This window comes from Acartia tonsa, chromosome 11, assembly GCF_053477335.1.
Source record: "Acartia tonsa isolate MP-2025a chromosome 11, ASM5347733v1, whole genome shotgun sequence".
In the NCBI taxonomy this organism is placed as follows: domain Eukaryota; kingdom Metazoa; phylum Arthropoda; class Copepoda; order Calanoida; family Acartiidae; genus Acartia; species Acartia tonsa.
This window is the reverse complement of record NC_137270.1, coordinates 2,920,484-2,941,251: the sequence shown is the minus strand read 5'-3', so window position 1 is coordinate 2,941,251 and position 20,768 is coordinate 2,920,484. Positions and strand designations below refer to the sequence as shown.

At 35.1% G+C, this 20,768-nt stretch overlaps 2 protein-coding genes across 2 annotated transcripts in view; both read right to left on the bottom strand.

The window, feature by feature from the left end:
- Positions 1-445: 445 nt before the first annotated feature.
- Positions 446-20,768, bottom strand: part of LOC145332963 (atrial natriuretic peptide receptor 2-like) — a 29,373-nt gene continuing 9,050 nt past the window's right edge. Inside the window, exons 5-14 of the mRNA XM_080178093.1 lie at positions 20,472-20,534; positions 19,489-19,519; positions 18,920-18,988; positions 15,313-15,367; positions 13,250-13,328; positions 11,893-11,933; positions 11,260-11,299; positions 8,702-8,760; positions 1,306-1,397; positions 446-605 (exon numbers count right to left, since the gene is read on the bottom strand). Coding sequence (XP_080034219.1) covers positions 549-605; positions 1,306-1,397; positions 8,702-8,760; positions 11,260-11,299; positions 11,893-11,933; positions 13,250-13,328; positions 15,313-15,367; positions 18,920-18,988; positions 19,489-19,519; positions 20,472-20,534 — 586 coding nt within the window. The 3' untranslated portion in view covers positions 446-548. The remainder of the gene's footprint in view (positions 606-1,305; positions 1,398-8,701; positions 8,761-11,259; positions 11,300-11,892; positions 11,934-13,249; positions 13,329-15,312; positions 15,368-18,919; positions 18,989-19,488; positions 19,520-20,471; positions 20,535-20,768) is intronic.
- Positions 2,457-7,688, bottom strand: LOC145332962 (uncharacterized). Its single transcript, XM_080178092.1, has 5 exons — positions 7,457-7,688; positions 6,911-6,951; positions 4,565-4,678; positions 3,414-4,041; positions 2,457-2,946 (listed from the first exon to the last, which is right to left on the bottom strand). Exons 1-5 carry the CDS (start codon positions 7,476-7,478, stop codon positions 2,504-2,506), a joined length of 1,248 nt encoding a protein of 415 aa, XP_080034218.1. The 5' UTR covers positions 7,479-7,688; the 3' UTR covers positions 2,457-2,503.

Genomic DNA, 20,768 nt, shown 5'->3' with positions numbered 1-20,768 from the left:
CAAAATGTCACGAATGGTTCACGGTGAACATATACTTTAACAAGGATGACAACATCCATAAAAGCTCTGAAACGGTAAGACAAACGAACATTAACACTTGTAGAGTGTCAGAATTACAATTTCGAAACAAATTTTTAAGTAAATAAAGGTTAAGTTTAAAGAACAAACTTACATGTTTAGGACTTGATTACAGAGATCAGACCAATCGGATAATTGTTTCACATAAAAATTTGTTGTTAAAAACATAAAAAGCAATCATGTTTAAAAAGGACGTACGGACTTTCTTGTAACGATTATAGAGTTGCTTTCTAACTCGTATCTAATTCCAATAGGAATCATGCAAAGTTTGAAATCGATAGGACAATTCAAACATGCCTAAATTTACGAAAAGAGCTATCCGTTACGTACGGACCGACCCTAATTATGCTTTTAATTACAGAGTATATGCGTTACAAACAATAAAAAGGCTGCAGTTTTTTAATATTACTTTTATTTGATAAATCAACTAAATTTTTATTCATTTTATTTCTGTTTTGTTGAGATATTTATTATCCGTTATGTTTATCTGATGAATCTAGCCAGTACGTGTCCATCAATCCTTTACCCTGAAATAAAAAAAATAATCACGAAACCTATACGTGATTTACAGCTGCCGTTGTTTGTAGCCATGATTCTCTGAAGTTAGGATTCAGATGCACACGGAGACTGGTAAATTTCAGCTGTCGTTGGGGGTCAACACATAGTAAAATTGACGACCTTTTTATCTGCCCCCCAAATATTATAGAAGTTTTATTTCGCTTGTTATTTATACCTTGCTAGCGGTTATGTCCCTAGAAGCCTCTATATATAGAAGCTTCATTGTAAAGGAGAACCATATCGGTTCAGCGGTTAGTGAGATCCTTTGCAACAGACAAAAATCCTTACTACTTTATATAATAGGATTTCTGACTATATTCCTCAGAAGTGCAGCAATAATAATGGTTTTCTTCAATGGGATCAATTGCGTTTAACTACGCAGAAAAATAACATTACTGAACTATCGGGGAAAAGGGAATGTGATTCTGACAAACAATTCTAAACAAAAATTTCCCCACAACCTCCTCTTCCTCCCCCTTTTCTCTTCAGTTACAAGAAAAAAACAAGATAAACCCCCACCTTACTTTCAAAGGTTTCGTGATTTTTTTTTGTAGAATTGATTGTTTAAAGAGTTAGGCCTGACTTCTATATATAGTCGTGCAGAATGAGGTCGACCCTTCTTGTGTCCAAACTTTTCCACCAATAATGTTAAGAATTTTAATAATTTACCTTGACTTCAATTTGTCCTCTGTGTTCCATATGAAATCCTCCAACACCGTCCAGAAATATCTTCGTTTCAGGGGTAATCTGGATCTTCATGGCTTAAAAATAGGAACATTTTATGCTAATGCATTCGTTGTGTGTGTGCATGGACGTCCAAGCTTTTTTGTGGGTGGGGGGTGGATGATGGGTTTCATAGGTTTAAGAGGGTTAATCTAATGAATTTTTAAATGTGAGGGGCCTAAAGTGAAAAAAAAATCGACTGATGTCAAAGATTGGAAATAAGTTGGATCCTGGGCTGGATCTTTAAATGTGTAGCCGTGGCCATATCCGTAGCCACAGACAGTGCTGCCAATGAAATATGGATTTTTGTATGTTGGGAGTTTTTGCGCATTATTATTTTTGATATTTTTACTGAAAATTCAAAAAGTGGTTGTGATTTAAAGATTCAATTTGCCAATTTGATTTAAAGATAGCTATTTGGTTAGTGGCTGTACCTCTGGCAGCGGCAACGGGTACACATTTAAAGATCCAGCTCTGACAATATCACAGGGATGGAGTGTATTTTTCCCACATCCCTATGGGGTATCATGAGAGAGTATAATTGTAAGAATATTCTTATACTAGCAGCTACGCACCCTTAAGTCCTCTAGGGGCACTTGAGGAGGGGAAGGAAGGTTTATTTATTTTAAATTTTGTTCTATAGGCAATTTCTCTTTAAGTGTGGTGGTTCCCTCCCCCATATTAGTCATTATCCTTCCCAGGAACTATGAAAAGCTTCCCTGCAAAGGAGAACTATATCGGTTCAATGGATAGCGAGATCCTACGGTACACAGACACACACAAATCCTGTTACTTTATAAACAGGGTAAAAATAAGGTATAATTTGATTTTCCCTTCGCTAATATTAGGGTTGAAATTTCCAAGATGATCTACTAATCTTACTATCTAGGAATAAAATGCAAGTTTCGCTTAAATCTAAAATTGAAAGGTGTGGGGGAGGGGGGTGGGCACATTTTCTCATCCTTAGATTTAAAACTCTTCCTACGACAATTACCTTTCTTATTGTGTTAAAGTACGATTATAAAAGTCAGTGCTGAACTCACTAACTTTTACTAACTAACAGTACACAAATACGTACTAAAAAAGCACATTAAATTTAACTGACTATTTATTTGATAAAATTTTAAACAAAGTATGATAAAACTTAATATATAAAGGGTGGTGGTAATCCATAAGGTCCAAACGGAAATTGTGGAAAATTATATCCAGGATAGAAATAGCGCCCTGGAAATCCAGGATTCAGGTAACGAGGACCATAATTGCCTCGGCCAATCCTTCTGACGGTCGTAACTCCAGCTCCGTTAAATGCCAAGTCACCAGTGCCGAAAAATCCAGCGGTTCCGGTTCCCTCAGCCGCAAAACCGCCAGTTCCAACCGCGGCCACTGCACCCTGACCCTGGAAGCCGGTCAGGCCGTTGAAGTTCTGGAAACCGCCGACCATCCCTCCCTGGCCGTTGGTACTGACGGAAATCTGGCCGGATCCAACAAATTGTGCCTCACCGCGGCCGGCAAAAACTCCTGCGGGAAATTGACCGCCAGCCACAACGCTTCCGTCACCAGCAAAGAATCCAAGGCCCTGTCCAACACCTGAAACAAATATTTTAATAATGGATATGGTATACGTAGATAAATTGACACAGAAAATAGGACCTTTTCATACTTAAGTGACATTGAGCAACGATCATTATATTTGAGAAATAAAAAACAAACTTTGAGTAGCTCTAGTATCTTTAATAGCAACCAAGAAACTAATATTTCCCCAAAATATTTCAGTTATCTTAAATCAAAGAATAGTTATTTCTCGCATCGTATTATAAACAGCTTTCCGCGTATATAGAATGTACAATTAGAATATTAAAACCAGTTTTTTTAACCCCGAGGTGCCAAAGGCACGGGCTAAAAAAATGGTTTTAATCTTATAATTGTACATTTTCATATTCGTAGAAAGCTGGATATAATATGATGCTGGAAATAGTTTTTTCGTATGGATGAGAACTGGTTCTTATCCACCGGATTCAAATGAAAAAGAGAAAATCAATTCTACTAAAAATCACCTGTAAGTTGACCGGTGCCAGTAGTAACAACCGAGCCAGTGCCATCAACAGCAAACCCAGGACCAGCCAAAGCTGGAACATTTGCGCCTACAGCAGGTGCTACAGCATTGGATCCTGCAGCATTTGCACCTGCAGATGGAGCAACACCACCTAATCCAGTTGTAAATGTAAAGGGATTGGCGAAATATTGATAAGGATAGAAATAAGGGGACGGAATTGGATAGGATGGCCTCAGAGGGGGAACAGGCTCTTTGTATTCTGGTGTTGGCTCTTTGTATTCTGGTGTGGGCTCTTTGTATACTGGTGTGGGCTCTTTGTATACTGGTGTGGGCTCTTTGTATACTGGTGTGGGCTCCTTGTATTCTGGAACAGGTTTCTCATAAACTGGGGTAGGCTCTTTGTATGCTGGAGCAGGTTCCTCGTATACAGGTTCAGGCTCCGCATATGGCTCCTCATAATCAGATTGTGGAGGTAAATAATCAGGTTCTTGCATACCATACTTGCCTAAAACCTCATATGCATATAATTGGGGCTCTTCGTATTGTTGTGGGGGCTCTTCATAGTGTGGTGGAACCTCCTTGTATTCAGGTTCTGGATACTCTGGTTCGTTGTACACAGGTTCGGGTTCCTGTTTTTCATGAATCAAGGGTTAAATAATTTCTTTATTCAAAAAGAACAAGAAAAACAAAATCCCCAGCGACAAAGCTTTATCAATAAAGTAAATAAAAAAGTTAATATTTTTGCATTACTGACAGCAAAAACAAACCGACAGATAGTAATTTTTGAGATTATTTGTTTATTTCTGATTAGGGTGCCCTTCACCGTTTCAAGAAAATAAACCCTTCCCCCCCCCAAAAAAAAAAAAATAATACTTGTTCTCTTGATACTAAAATTTTAACAATTTCCTTCCCCTCCAATTCTCTCATAGGCCTCTAGTTGTAGCTGCTTGTTATACATAAAGTCTGTATGTTTTTTATATGTTCAATCATAGCATCACAAGTATTTGGCTATAAATGTCAAAAATGCTTTAAAAACAGACCTTTATAGACCCAAGATACTGAAACAGTTTATTTGTAAGCCTAAGTAATCAGTTTTGAAAAATCTTATTATTTCACGGAAACCTGATTAATAATAATTTTCTTTATTCATGCCTTGTATTCAGGTGTAGGCGGCTTTACTCCAAAATTTGCCAGGGGGTAGGGTGGACGGAAGGTGGGGTAAAACTTTGGGGGTGGTGGGACGTCATCTGCGAGCATCTCTCCCCCCTAAAATAAAAATTATAAATTACATTTTCACATCAGATAAACTCAAGACACTCAAGTATATAAGGTATAAGATTTTTTTTAATAGCGTAGCTACTCTATAATTAAAAGTCTGTCAGTCTATCAAACTACAGGGTAATTTAGCTTTTCTCGGTTGCTATTTAAGACAGCATCTGAAATTCCCTAAGGATTCAGTATATAATTTACATAGCCTTTAAAACGCTTATCCTATAATATAAAGTACGAAGCTTTTTTTTGTTTGTAGCGAAGGATCTCGCCCACCACTGAACAGATATGGTTCTCGTTTATAGGGAAGCTTCGAATAGGCCCTGAAAGGGTTTTAGGCTATTTTATTTTCATAAATAAGCCTGGGTATGGTTTTGGGCTATTTTTCTGCCCTTCCATTTCCATTCGAATATAGAGCCCCTAGATGCTATTGCTAGGAGCGTAGACGCTAGTTTTTCATAAAGGCGTTTTGTTGCACATTCTCGCGTTTTTTATGACAAATAAAAACCTGTTTATAACTCACTTTGTCAGTTTGAGTAATATAATTTTATCAGCTTTTGCTACTACTTGTTAAATGCGTCTTTTACCTAAATGCTATTTTTTAACTTGAAAACATAAATCAAAATGAATAAAATGTGTTAATGTTGTACATGAAATAAAACCCAGCTTGATCTAAGGGACAAGACATTGACCAATAAATTTATGTTAATCCCCGATGATAAAACACAAAATTCCCCCTTTTCTTAAATTAAAATTATTGGTTAAAACTTTTGGAACCTTAACTTGTTAAACTTAACAATTAAATTACCATAAAAGTCCCCAAAGTAGTTAGGCCAACCAATAAGAAAAGGTTATTATTATTAAACTTTGGGGACTAGTGTAATAAACAGTCCATTGTCCCCTTCCTTTCTGATTAAAATCAGCGGCGTAAATCAAGGGGGGGGGGGAGGGTGAATCCTAAAGGGGATAAAAAATGTAAGGGCCCTTTCAATATTACGGGGGTTGCGTACAGCCCCTCTACCGCGCCGCACGCCACTAGATATAAATGTAACAAGGATGACAACATCCATAAGAAGCCAAGCTCAAAAATTATGGATAAATATCCGGAAAAAATGAACTATAGGGCGGTTTAATAAAAAAAAACTAAAAAATCACGCATAGACGTCCAAGGGGGTGGGGTAATGGGGCGATTACCCCCCAAACGAATTTTCTTCATTTTACCCCCCCCCCCCCATTTAAAATTTACCCCTACCCTGGGGTACCGTAGGCACCCCCAACCATTTAGGAGGGGGTATTTACCCCCCCCCCCAAACAATTTTGGGGGAGTAAATACCCCCCCCCAAAATAGAAAATCTCTAACAAAAAAAAAAATTTGCGCGCTTGATAAAATTTAAATTACCCCCGCAAATATTTTACCCCGGGGGTAAATTTTGGGAGGGGTAAAAAATTTTACCCCTGCCAACAGATTTCAGGGGGGTAATTACCCCCCCCAAGCAATTTTACCCCCCGGGTAAAAATTTTCGGGTGGGTAAAAAAAATTTGCGGCGCGCTTCGCGCGCCATTTTACCCCCCCTAAACCGAATTACCCCCCCCCTTAAAAAAAATTTACCCCCCCCCAAAATAAAAAGCTTGGACGCCCCTGAAATCACGAAACCTTGCAAGATATAAAACGTTAAAATCTAGAAATGAATCTAGCACCACAACGAATAAGCAAATATTTATAAAACATTGTGGGAATGTATAAATTGTTAACTAAAAATATCAGCCGTCTATCTTGAATAGGAGTATAGAAAATCAAGAAAACTTAAAAATCTGGGAATCAAAATAGCACCCCAACCAACAGGCAAATCTCAATAAAACTTAATATAAGTAGAATATAAAAGTATTCAATCTCTGAAAATTTTAGCCGTCTATCTTGAATAAGAGTTGAGAAAATCATGAAAACTCAAAATGTAGGAATCTATCCAGCACCCCAATTAATTGAAAATTGGTGAAAATATAAAGAAAATTAACATATTTAATCCCTAAAAATTTCAGCCTTTTATCTATTATAGGATCCGAGAAAATCACGTTTCCCCCACTTCGTGACTGACGGACGGACATTTCGAATTATAGAGTAGCTTCGCTTTTAAAAATCTAATACTTATTAGATTTAAGCAAAAAAATTAATTACAAATATACGGAAAAACTTAAGTTACAGAATAGGTACGCTCTAGAAAAAAAACTTACCTCATAAGGGTTACCTTGAACCAAACAAACACATAACAGCCCTTCAAAATATATAAAAATATTAAAAGCAATTTAATGGAAAAAAAAACTAAGAGATTATTTTGATAAACATACGCTACCCTTTTTCTCTTACATATTTGTTATTAAGGAATTTCCCATCTCAAGGGGGGGGGGGGAGATTTTATTATCCACCCTGAATTTTTCAATAAAGATCAAAATCCCATAAAAAAATTATCAAAGCCAATAGATTCAGAAGTAAGGTATAACCAACAAGCGAAATATATATATAAAACAATATTTGCTGGGCAGTTTTCATGGTCGTCAATTTTACTATGTGTTGACCCCCAGCGACTGCTGAAATAAAGTATTGGGTTAGTTTTTTTTCTAATTAATTTTGTTGTTGGTATAAGCTTTATAATGGGGATTTTACACCACTCATAAGAATTTTAGCCCTGGGGTAAATTTTGAGGCAAACATAAAATACACCAATACATAATTCTTGTATTAGAGATATAAAAATTCATATAAAATTAACTTTAAAATTACCTAAAATTAACGTTGCTATCATCACGGTGGTTTTAACTAAACTGAGGTCATTAAGAACATGTTAACGTCAAAAACAAAAATAATTTTTTTATCATTTTATTTATAAATTAATTTATACTTATAGCTTTTGCAATTTTAATTGATTTTTTATAATTTATTTTGTTTTATTTATTTTCTTTATTTTTGTTAAAAACTCTTGATGAGTATATTTATGTTGAAATATTTATAAAAAATATTTTTTTAGATATTCGATCATTATTTAAATAAATTGAAATATTTATTATATTATATTTTATCTTTAGCGCATTTAAGTATGATATATACAAAATATATATTCAACAAGAATGAAAATGTCTTTAAAAGCGGAACAAATGTCGAAATATTGGATAAAATTCATCAATAAGCCTCAACTTGGCGCTTTTAATTTATAAGTTGAATAAAATAGATTGACTTTAATAACAATCTTAATTCAAGTAATTTTAATTTTTTTTATCGTATTGAAGACATGTTTCCGCGGAAAATAAAAAGTTTTTTTTCTGTTTTGTTAGATTCTGTCTCTGGCCCCACGGAGCCAGCAAATCAGTTAATTGCCTTTCAAAAGAAAGATACATATAGAACGATACAATACGTTATGTTCAGCGCGGCTAAGATCATGTTTTAATCCAGCCGTAAAGAATCGAATTCAGATCCTTACTGAAAAAGCAAGGATGACAACATCCATAAAAGCGAAGCTCAGAAACTTTTGTTGAGTGTCGGAACTGAATATACAAAATATGAAAATATAAGGTTTGACAAAATTATACGTAAATTTGTTGCAAAACTTCTTAAATACAGAATTCTGATTAAGGACATACTGACATTTTTAATACTTAATTATAGAGATGCTTTGCTAATAATATTGTACCTTATTGTAATAGGAATCAGTAATAAAAAAATCAGATCAATCGGATGTTTTTATCACATAAAAAAAATAAAATGTTATTAAAAAAGTAAAAAAATCAACATGTTTAAAATGGACATACGGACATTTTGGTAATGATTATAGAGTTGCTACGCTATCTAAATCGTACCTAACTACTACAGGAATCACCATGCAAAGTTTGAAATCAATAGGACAATTATAACATGCCTAAATTAACGAATAAAAGCTAACTCTAACTCGGACGGACCGACCCTAATTATAGAATAGCTTTGCTTTTAATAATTATAGAAAAGCTTCGCTTTTAAAAAACACTGAAACTTTACCTTTGCCTGTAGACTGCATTCTTGAGGCAACATTCACTGTATCTCCAAATAAACAATATCTAAAAAACAAAGATAAACCTAATCTATAATACAAAGTAGAATGATGTCTGTCTGTCCGTCCGTCTGTCCCTTATGATCTCGGCAACCACTGAATCGATTGGATTCTACTCTTCAGGGAATATATCTACTTGTCTATAATACAAAGTAGAACGATGTCTGTCTGTTTGTCTGTTTGTTTGTAGCGAAGGATCTCGCTAACCGCTGAACTGACCGGGTTCTCCTTTACAGGGTAGCTTCTCATAGGTCCCGGGAAGGTTTATAACTATTTTCTTGGGGGGTGGGACATCCCCAACCCCCAAAAAAATGAAAATAACCCCCCCAATTTTTTTTTCTTTTTAAAACTAAAATTAATATAGAGGGGGTCGACTACCCCACCCCCCCAAGAAAAAAATTTCCCCCCCCAAAATTTTTTTTATAATTTTCTTTTAAATCTAAAATACGAAAAATTGGTTTGATCAAATCTCTTGGGGCAAAGCCCCTAGAGGCTAGGGGCGAAGCCGCTAGTAATATAATAATCCATTTATCTAATATGATGTCATTCGGGATACTCTTTTTTATATAGTTTTAAAAAACTTGTTTTTTAAGAAATTTGAAAAAAATGAATAGAATTTCTTACTATTTTGATAATTTAAAGAATTTTGTATATTATTTATGCCTTTAAAACTTAATCAAAATATCCTGAGAGGGAGGGGACATTGAGCTGTTTATCACACTACACCCTAAAGTTTTATAATAACGTTTTCTTGTTCGTTGGCTTAACAACTTTGGAGAATCTTTTCGAATTTGATTGGTTGCTTCATTAGGTTCTATTAAAGAAGTGGTAATTTTATGTGTCATCATTGGGGATGTATGTACATCAATTCATCGGCCATTGTCTTATCCCTAAGAATGCCTGAAAATATGATTAGCGCATCTACTCTACAAATAAGTTATGTCTGTTCAGCTTAGTGACTGCATGATGAAAGTCACCCAGTGGACTGAGAATGTAAGTAAGTTAAAAATGTACAGAGATAAATTTTCCAGGGATCCAAAGGGATAAGACAATAGCCGATAAATTGATCCACATCCTCAATGATGACACGCAAAATTACCCCTTACGTGGATTAAAAAAAGAAGTTGAAACGTTTGAACACTCAACTTAATAAACCAACCAATCAAGATCCAGTAAAAGTCCCCAAAGTTGTTAAGATATCGATTAAGAAAACAGTTATTGTAAAACTTTGGGGACTAGTGTGTAATAAAGAGCCCATGGTCCCCTTTCTCTCTCTCTGCAAATTTCCTCTATGATAATCTATAATACAAAGTAGATGTCCGTCCGTCCGTCCGTCTGTCTGTCTGTCTGTCCGTCCGTCCGTCTGTCCCTTAAGATCTCGGTAACCGCTGAACCGATCGGATTCTACTCTTCAGGGTATAAACCTATTGGTCCTGTGGTGGTTTTAAGCTATTTTCTTGGAGGGGTGTGACACCCCTAACCCCCCCCCCCCCAACAAAAAAATCCCTCTTCCCATTTTTTTAGGGGCGAAGCCGCTAGTGCTTCTATAAGTAAATTCAATATTTGGCTTTAAGAATCTCTCTATTTTGTACAATTTAGAAAACTAGCGGCTACGCCCCTCGAAGCATCTAGGCTTGAGAAAGGGGAGTTCTATTTTAGATGATTTTTTAAAATTTAAAATTTGGGGGGGGGAGGGCAACTACCTCCATTTTTTTTTTAAAGGGGTAGTTTTTTTTCTAGAGGCGATTTATCTTGGGACGGTGGTGGTATCCTCCCCCAAAATAGTTATAAACCTTCCAGGGACCTATGAGAAACTACCCTGTTATGGAGAACCCGATGGAATCAACGCTTAGCGAGATCCTTCGGTACAAACAAACAGACAAACAAACAAACATCCTTTTACTTTATCAAAAGGATACACATTTTAAAGAAATATTTGTAAAATTTAAAGAATATTTTCTAAATACCATCTGAATTATTTTCATTCCTTTTTAATTATTAATAAATCTTCAGGATGTATGGGTGTATTTTTAGTAGCTGACTCAGATTATGACGTCAAAAAAATATTAACCAATGAGAGGCAACTATAAATTTTACCATATTAGTCAATTACAGTGTATACTGGCCTCTCATTGGTTATTTTTTTGTCGTCATAATTTGAGTCAGCCACTTTTACTAGCTTCACTATAACTCACTTTGTCTGTCGGTCTATCAGTGATTCTCTAGATGGTAAACTAGATTAATCAGCTGTTATCAAAGAAAGTAGGTTTATTTTTTCTTGTGAATATTTCTCTGACTAATCAGCATCTACCCTTAAACTTTATTTGGACAGCTGTGGATCTACTCAATAATTCAATTCATCAGCCTGTTTGTTTATAGCGTTGTTATATTTTTGAATTGTTTAAAATTCATAACCTCCGCTATTTACAGATGTTGTTATCCTTATAATTTTTTTGTTGGGGGGATGAGGGGAAGAATTTCAAAAATATCTCCATCTAAGTTTTACCTTGGCATTTTTGAACCAATTACGCCGGCTGTAGTGGCACCTAAATATATAAAATAGTCAGATTAATACATGTCTACATGGTACATAAATATCTATAAAACAAAGTAGAACGATGTCTGTCTGTCTGTCTGTCCGTCTATCTGTCTGTCTGTTTGAAGCTTAAGATCTCAGTAACCATTGAACCGATTGGGCTCTACTCTTTAGGGAATATACCTACTGGTCCTGTGATGGTTTTAAGCTATTTCTTAACCCCTCAAAAAAATGAAAAATACCCCCCCCCTCAAAATTTTTTTTAAAAACTAAAATTAAAAAGGGGGGTCGACTACACCAATCTCCACCCCAAAAAAATTTCCCCCTAAAATTTTTTTCTTTTTAAATTCAAATAACACAAAAATAGGTTGATCAAAGCTTTTGGGGCACAGCCCCTAGAGGCTAGGGGCAAAGCCGCTAGTAATAAATTAATGTATCTGAAAAAGTTGACAATATTCCAACGTTTGGCCAAACTGAGCCAATTGACGTCATATTCCATTCACATAAGACGCCAATCGGGATAGTTCGGTCAAAACGTCTGTCCACTTTTTTTTGAGACACTATAAGCTGCCTTAAAAAAACATTAAAAAAAAAATGTTAGACCTGTGTGTATTCCAATTCTACATTTCAACCTCAGGTTTGAGCTAAAAAAATATTATAAATTTTTTTTTTTAAATTAGATTTTTGTTGTAAATACGTAATTATATTGTTGCTTCTTCGCTATCTATAATACAAAGTAGTACGATGTCTGTCTGTCTGTTTGTTTGTTTGATTGTCTGTCTGTTTGTTTGTAGCAAAGGATCTCGCTAACCGCCTCACCGATCGGGTTCTCCTTTACAGGGTAGCTTTTCATAGGTCCCGGGAAGGTTTGTAACTATTTTCTTGGGAGGTAGGAAACCTCAAACCCCCCCCCAAAAGGAAAAATACTCCCCGCAATTTTCTTTTCTTTTTAAATCTAAAATACGAAAAATTTGTTTGATCAAACCTTTTGGGGCAAAGTCCCTAGAGGCTAGGGGCGAAGTTTCTAACAAAATAGGATTTGGTGCAATAACCCTTTTTAAAACCACTGCAACCACCCCCCCCCCCCTCCCCACTGATTTTTTAAAACTTAAGCATGTTTTCATTGTTTAGTCTCTGTTGAAGGCTCTAATCTATTAGGGCTCCATCACTGCTAGAGATACTACACCTGCGGGGCTCATTTAATCCATGCATATTAATTTGAGGGGGTTACAATGATAGGTTTGAAAGGTAAGGGGGGGGGGGGGATTAATCTAATGTATTTTTAAAATTTTTAAGGGGTTAAATTGAGAAGGATGGAAGTTTGAGGCGGGTTAATAAGTGTTGGACGTCTATGTTTTAACCTTTACTTAAACAAACCTAACATTGTCTAAAACAAGGATGACAACATCCATAAAAGCGAAGCACTGAAACGGTAGGACAAACGGACATTAACACTTGTATAGTGTATGAACTGAATAATCAGAATATAAAAGTATAAGAGTCGAAGCAAAGTTGTAAGTAAATTTGTTGAAAACTGCAGAATAATGTTTATGGACATACTTACATTTTTAGGACTTGATTATAGCGTTGCTTCACTTTTAATATGTACTTTATTGTCCCAGGAATCAGTATACCATAAATCAGATCAATCAGAAAATTAGATCACATTAAAAGAATCGACATGTTTAAAATGGACGAACGGACATTCTGGTAATGATTATAAAGTTGCTACGTTTTCTAAATCGTACCTAACTACTAAAGGAATCACCATGCAAAGTTTGAAAGCGATAGGACAAGTCTAACATGAATAAACTAACGAAAAAAGCTATCCGTTATGGACAGACATACGGACGGACCTACCCTAATTATAGAAAAGCTTCGCTTTCAAAAAGTTTTTTTGCGGTTGATAAACAATGTATAAGAAAAACCGCCTAAAAAGCGTAGCTTCTACCAAACTTACTTATGTGGTACATCAATGGTCGGTGTTATAGCAATCAAAGCCAGTGCTAGATTAGCTATTTCTTTCGCATGATTGTCACCTAACAATTATATGATAATTATTTATCGCATCGTATTATAGACAGCTTTCTGCCGATATTAAATAAAAATTATTAGATTAAAGACAGTTTTGTTAGACACAAGGGTCCGAAGGCCCGGACCAAAAAAACTGGTTTTAATCTTATGATTGTACATTATTTAGAAATTGTATATAATACGATGTTTGACATAGTTTTTTTTGTATGGATGAGAACCGGCATCTCGGGGCTAAAATAACTAGTTTTAATCTTATAATTGTACCTTTTATATCCGCGGAAATCTGTTTATAATACTATGCGAGAAATAACTATTCTTTTATCTATGTCTAGATCAGCCGAAGGCCAATCTAACAAAACTGGTATTCCATAATTCTTATTTGAATATTTGCGTAAAATTGTCTGTAATGCGATGCTATTCATGGCTGAGAACCGGTTCTAATCCAACGGATACAATTGGTTTTGAAGTCACGATGTAAAGTAAACTTTCAGTTTAACAAGAATGACAACATTCATAAAAGCAAAGCTTATCATATAAAGAGGACAAAACGCATTTAATATTCAACATTATTTAGTAATACAAACAAAATTTGTTAGTAGCGAAGCTACTCTATAATTCACTTTGTCCGTCCGTCAGTCAGTCAGTCAGTCCGTCAGTCCGTCAGTCCGTCAGTCCGTCAGTCCGTAACGGTATGGGGGAAATGGGATTTACTCAGCTCCTATATAAGATAGAATGCTGAAATTTTTTGACAACATTCCCATCATAAAGGAGCACAATTTACTATAAAACATCATTGGCGTTCGGACCGATTTTTAGCAGGTTTTAGGCTATTTTTATATTTTTCACATTTTTCTCCATATCTTCAGTGTTTATGGTCCGATTTTCAAAATTTTTTCAGTTACAGATATCAAAATTAAATTTCCCGTCGTTTAAAGGAACAACCATGAAGGCCTGACTGCCTTTTCAGCAGGTTTTAGGCTATTTTTATATTTTTCACATTTTTCTCCATATCTTCAGTGTTTATGGTCCGATTTTCAAAATTTTTTCAGTTATAGATATCAAAATTAAATTTTCCGTCTTTTAAAGAAAACAACTATGACGGCCAGACTGCCTTTTAGCAGGTTTTAGGCTGTTTTTTATATATTTAACATTTTTCTCCATATCTTCAGTGTTTATAGTCCGATTTTCAAAATTTTTCAGTTATATATATCAAAATTAAATTTCCCGTCTTTTAAACAAAATAACCATGACGGCCAGACTGCCTTTTTAGCAGGTTTTAGGCTATTTTTATATATTTAACACTTTTTTCCATATCTTCAGTGTATATGGTCCGATTTTCCAATTTTTTTAAGTTAAGGATTTAAAAATTAAATTTTTTGTCGTTTTAATAAAACAACCATGACTGCCAGACTGCCTTTTATCAGGTTTTTGGCTATTTTTATATGTTTTACATATTTCCCCATATCTTTGTATATTTTGATGCAATTTTCAAACTTTTATGGGATATCTGTATCAAAATAATTTTTCCCATTGTTATGAGCATCTTTAATATAATTTACTTTGACCATCGTCATCATGCAAAATAAAACAAGGTTTCATGTTTATTTTATCCAATAAATCTATTCTTGATTTTAGTAAAAACCTTTTAAATCTATGTATTCCAATCGAAGATTTTTTGTGCTTCGCTACTTATGGATGTTGTCATCCTTGTATTAATCTATCTTAAAATTACATACCTACAATTTAGATTTTGATTATAAAGATGCTTTGCTTTTAACATTAAACCTTGTTGTCCTAGGAATTATTATACCAAAAATTAAATAAATAGGATAATAATATCACATAAAAACTGTAAAAAAAAACATTTTAAAATATGTTTTAAAAAGACTAACGGACTTTGTGGTAACGAATTATTGAGTTTCTACGCTTTCTAAATCGTACCTAAATTTTACAGGAATCATTAAGCTAAATTTGTATTAAACATCTTACCATTACGTTTTGGAACACCAGAAACAACCATATAGGCATCGTTAATAGTCTCTACCTAAAAAATAGAATTACATAATACATCAAAACCCATAGCAGCGAAGCTCAAACAACTTGACGAAAAAAGTGCGGTCCTTTCTAGTATGGATTTGAAAGCGATCAATATCCGTTATATTATAAACGGTTCTCAGTCAAACTGGAAAATCATGTTCATATCATATTTTATACATTTAACTACATGAGGCTTGAGGCTAACAAACCTGGTTTTAAACTTGTAATTTTCATTTCAATATCCGTAGAATGCTGTCAATAATAGGATACGATAAATAAATATTCTTTGTTATTCCACTACTACATACACATGAGACAGTGCAATATGCCAACAAAAAAAAATGACGTCATACAATATAGTTGTCCAATGAGAGGCGAGTATGCACTGTAATTGACCAAAGGTAAATTTTATATTCGCCGTCATATGAAGTCATTTTTTGGCGCCATTTTGCGCTGTCTCCATACACACAGCAACTACTTAATAATAATTGACTATTCTGACTTTTAAATGGTAGCTGGTATAGAGTAGCTGTACTTCTAATTATAAAATGTGAATACATTTTTCATTATGAAACACACTGAATTACAAATATAAAATTAGTAATATTATAAAAACAGCAGTTAGGCTAATGCATTGATTACTGTATAATAGAGCTGGTTTTTTTTCAACTAACAAAACTGGTATCAATTTTATTATTTGTTAAATATTCGCGTAAAGTTGTCTGTAATTGATGCTATAAATGATTTTTAAGTATGGTTGAAAACCGGTTCTAATCTAGCAAATATTATTCGGTTTCAATGCCATGTGTGTGTAGCCTCAACACTGTTGCCATATTTGGCCGGATACCGGATAACCGGCTGATGATACCAGATATCCAGTGTCCGGACAGATAACAGAATATTGAAGTAGCAAAAAAATTCAGGTATAGTCCCTTTCATGGCAACATCTCTAAAGGGGCGTTTCGTCGTATTTTCACAGTAGCGGTTTCCCTATTTCCAGCACCTGTGGGGGGATATAAACCTAAATGTCTGACCCTACGCGGCAATCACCTAACCCAACTCAACCTAACCTAACTTAAAATAACCTATCAAAAGCTATTATAAAAATACAAAGAAACGCCCCTTAAATGGCGCTGTCACAAAAGGGACTATACCCAAAAATTTCATTGTATTTAAAAGCGTGACAGTTTTTGGACCCTTGTACGAAGGGAAGCACAGAAAGTCATAAACATAGACGTCCAAGGGGGGGGGGGTAAAGGGGTGATTACCCCCCCCCCCCCAATAAATGAATTTGGGGGTGCCGTAAATTTTGCATTTTGAATTTTTACCCTCCCCCCCAAATAAAAAAATGCCTCTATGAAATAAAGATTACCCCCCCCCCCAAAAAAAAAATTCCTATTTTCAAAATTTTACCCCCCCCTCAAATAAAAAAGCTTGGACTCCCCTGGTCATCTAGCAGCACTTTCAAATATTTTTGGTATTTATTTTCTATCGGCGGTTTGTTTAGGGCGGGTGGTGGTACCCTCACCCGAAATAGTAAAATTATTAAACCTTTTCAAGACCTATGAGAAGCTACACTATAAAGGATAAGCGGTTAGCGAGATTCTTCTGTACATCAGACAGAGAAACTTTTACCAAGGATTAGCCGCTTTAGTTTACTGTGGTTCAGTTATAATCCCAACTTTATTTATCTCAATTAAAATATTAGGAAACCCTAATGAGACTATATTTACAGAAAGATTCTGAATAGAAGTTAATGCATTTCCTTAAATCAAATCTTAACTACCAAATCTCCCCCCCCCCCTTAAAATTAACGGATACGGGATGTGGAGTGCTTAACAGTTATTTATTGTATTAGCTTTCCGCGGATATTAAAATAAAAATTATACGATTAAAACCAGTTTTGGTAGCACGGGCCCTTGGGGTATTGATTTCATGATTTTCATTTTAATACTCGTGGAAAATTGTCTGTAATACGATGCCATTCATGATTTTTCAGTATGGCTGAGAACCGGATCTAATCCGCTGGTTATTAATCGGTTTCGAAGACATACTCAAGATTGCCCTTCGCATAAGAGGATATACTGTCAGGAATAAGGTATAACCAACAAGCAAAATAAATCTATAAAAATATTTGGGGGGCAAATGGAGAGGTCGTCAATTTTACGATGTGTTGCCCCCCAACGACAGCTGAAAAACACGTATAGGTTTCGTGATTTTCTTCCAAATTAATTTTGTTATTGGTATGAGCTGATATCCTGTACCTAATTTAACCTAACCTACTTGCTTGTGTTTTGGTCACACCTCCCAGCGGTGCAAGCGAGAACACTCCCACCCTGGAATGGCAAACAGGCCAGGAGGCCAAGGAGGAGAAAGATACCTTTTTGTGGCTACAGAGGGAATGGAAACTAGCCAAATCCTTTCCCTCTTTAAAAACATGTCGGCTTAAGACCATCAATACAGACCTAACCTACTTAATTTGGATTAAGGGTTAGTGGAGGGTTTGGGGTTGCGGGATAACAAATAAAAGTTAAATAATACTCTTAGGATCCTCCTTATGTAAGCTTTAAAGCGAGCTTATAAAATGATGAAGTACCATCAATAAGACTTTAGTCTTTATGTAAATGTTACTTTTGAGAAGATATTGTATTGATTTACGCAAGAACATAATACGTTCTAATTCGAAATCGTTATTTAAAACTAACAGGATCTGTGTCAGTCTGCACTTTGAGGATCTCACCAACTGCTGAACCGATATAGTTCTTGTTTACAAGGTAGCTTTTCATAGATCCTTTAAATTAATCTTACTAAGACGTAAAATATTTCCTACTGCTCTTCTGCAAGATGTAAATTCTGATGATTAAGAATACTTAAATAAGGTGTAACTCATTCCAGTGCACAGGGAAGACTTGCAGAAAAGGTCATGCAATCAAAGAATTAGTTGTCAGTCGGGTATTACCAATTTATAAACAATTTTGCGTCAAAATTCAAAATCGTGGCTTGGACAAAGCCCAATCTGTACCACTTTTGATTCCTGCAACGTCATAAAAATGAGGGATTCTCCATCTCTTTTTGAGGGGTTTTCTTTCCCACTTCTCCTCTTATCTCCCTCATTTTTATGACGTCACAGGAATCAAAAGTGGTACAGATTGGGATTTGTCTGTGGCATGTATTGTATCAAACGCCTTGCAAAAGTCAAAGTACGTCTAATTGCTACTAAATACATTTTACGTGATTCTCAATATTAAAAGCTTCGTTCAAATCAAACTATGCATGAGCAAGGACAAATATTTTTTTTTAAAGCTGGGCAACAGCAAGCTAATGTGTTTTTGTTATAGAAATAAAACAGTAGAGTGTAATACAGTAATAGTGTATAAAATTTAATACTTAAATGTTGTAAGTTTAATAAACAAAAATAATCAAGTTGTAGCAAAGAGAAATAACAATAAAGGCAGGTTACTTATGATAGAAGCTGTTCAAGATTACACTACATCTGATACCCCAGTTGTAGAGTAGTTGATACCCCATTTATAGAGTAGCTGCGCTTCTTAAATGGTACCTTATACACATCATAGGATTCAATTCTAGCGTCATAGCCTTTGTAGATCACGTTCAACATGCGACATAACTAAAATATTTTAAAGATAAAGGTATCAAAGCAACTCTGTAAAGTTGAAGTAAGAGGTGTTAAAACGGACGTCCAAGTTTTTTTTATATTTTAAGAGTGGTGGGGGATACAAAATTTCAATAAGAGTGGTAATCTTACCAAAATTGGGGGGCGGGGGTAGTAAAAACTTAAACGGGGACTATTTTAACGTCTTTAATTATGATGCTTACTAGAAAACATTGAGAAAGTCCCCTGTGGCAACGCCCCTTAAGGGGCGATTCGTCGTATTTTTAAAATGACCTTTGATAGGTTATTTTAGGTCAGGTTAGGTTATATTTTGTTAAGTGATTGCCCCGCAGGGTTGTTAGGCAATTGGCCTCGCAGGGTTAGATCCCCCAGCAGGGGCTAGAAATAGGAGAAAAGCAACTGTGAAATTACGAAGAAAGGGACTATACGAAAGGGACTATAGTAGTTAAAACATTTATATAATCGTAGGATAAAATTAAAAAGGGTTTACTTACCTCTAATGGATCACACTGGCTAGCAATACGTCTAGACAAATTAATATATTTTGTTTAATCCTTATAATAAAGTAAAAGGATGTTTGTCTGTCTGTCTGTTTGTTTGTACCGATGGACCTCGCTAACCGCTGAACCAATCGGGTTCTCATTAACAGGGTAGCTTCTCATAGGTCCCGAAAAGGTTTATATCTATTTTAGGGAGGGTACCACCATCTCCATGAGAAATCACAAAAAAACGAAAAAGAAATTACATACTTGAACGCAATATAAAAATTTACGTATTATTTATTTTTAAACCAAACATTTAAAGTGCCACTAGAGGCCTCTAGGGGGCGAATCCGCTAGTTTTTATCATAGAGTATTTTAATATATATTTTGGTCTGTCCGTACGTCCGTCAGTCCTCAGTTCTTGTTGACAATGAATAGAGTATGTTTGTTGTGAAAATTATCAGCGCCCTGCAGGGATAGGCTCTATAGGATTAGAACCCACCCCCCGCAGGGGCTATATTAATTTTTAGTAGCGCAGCTACTTTATAATTTGAAATGTCCGTATGTCCGTATGTTTTTTTCCTATGTAGTATTATAAGTATTGCTTAATTGAAACCAAGGCATTTAAGGCATGACTAGATAAAAACCTTTCTCGTATTCATTCGAATCCTGGTGGATAGGAACCGGTTCTCATCCATACGAAAAAACGATGTCTAGCATCGTATTATATCCAGCTTTCTATAAAAATGTACAATCATAAGATTAAAACCAGTTATTTTAGCCGGTGCCATCGGCACCTCGGGGCTAAAAAAACTAGTTTTAATCTTATAATTGTACACTCTTTATCCGCGGAAAGCCGTTTATAATACGATGCGAGAAACAGCTATTAAATATTTTTTATTATATAAAAGTCCCCAAACCAGTAATGAAAATATAAGATATTAATGATTGATTTCTGACAAGGTTAAGTGGGTTAAAATAAAATAAAAACATGCCTGAAGTCATCAATTTCAGAGAAGCAGACTGTGGCCCCTTCAAAATATTCCGATGTTCTACTTCTAAAAAAAATTGATATATAATTAATTGGATTTTCATGCACTCTTATAAAGTGAAACTAACAGCTGTCTAAAATAATGATACGGGGGGTATCCACCCCTTTACCACATCCTCCCCCCTCCTACTGGATAAACGAACTGAAAAATAAATGAAGTCCATATTAGCAACCGAAATTGACGACAAATTTTCCCCTGTCAATGAATCCACGTATGTCGTATTCTATATCCATTTCTAAT

What these genes read in the sequence shown, in the direction of transcription:
- LOC145332962 (XM_080178092.1), bottom strand. Translation starts at nt 7,478, where the DNA reads ATGATAGCAACGTTAATTTTAG. An exon ending in GATAGCAACGTTAATTTTAG is followed by an intron (nt 6,952 to 7,456) that starts GTAATTTTAAAG and finishes TATATTTTGAAG; the next exon opens with GGCTGTTATGTGTTTGTTTG. An exon ending in TTCAAGGTAACCCTTATGAG is followed by an intron (nt 4,679 to 6,910) that starts GTAAGTTTTTTT and finishes TTTTTATTTTAG; the next exon opens with GGGGGAGAGATGCTCGCAGA.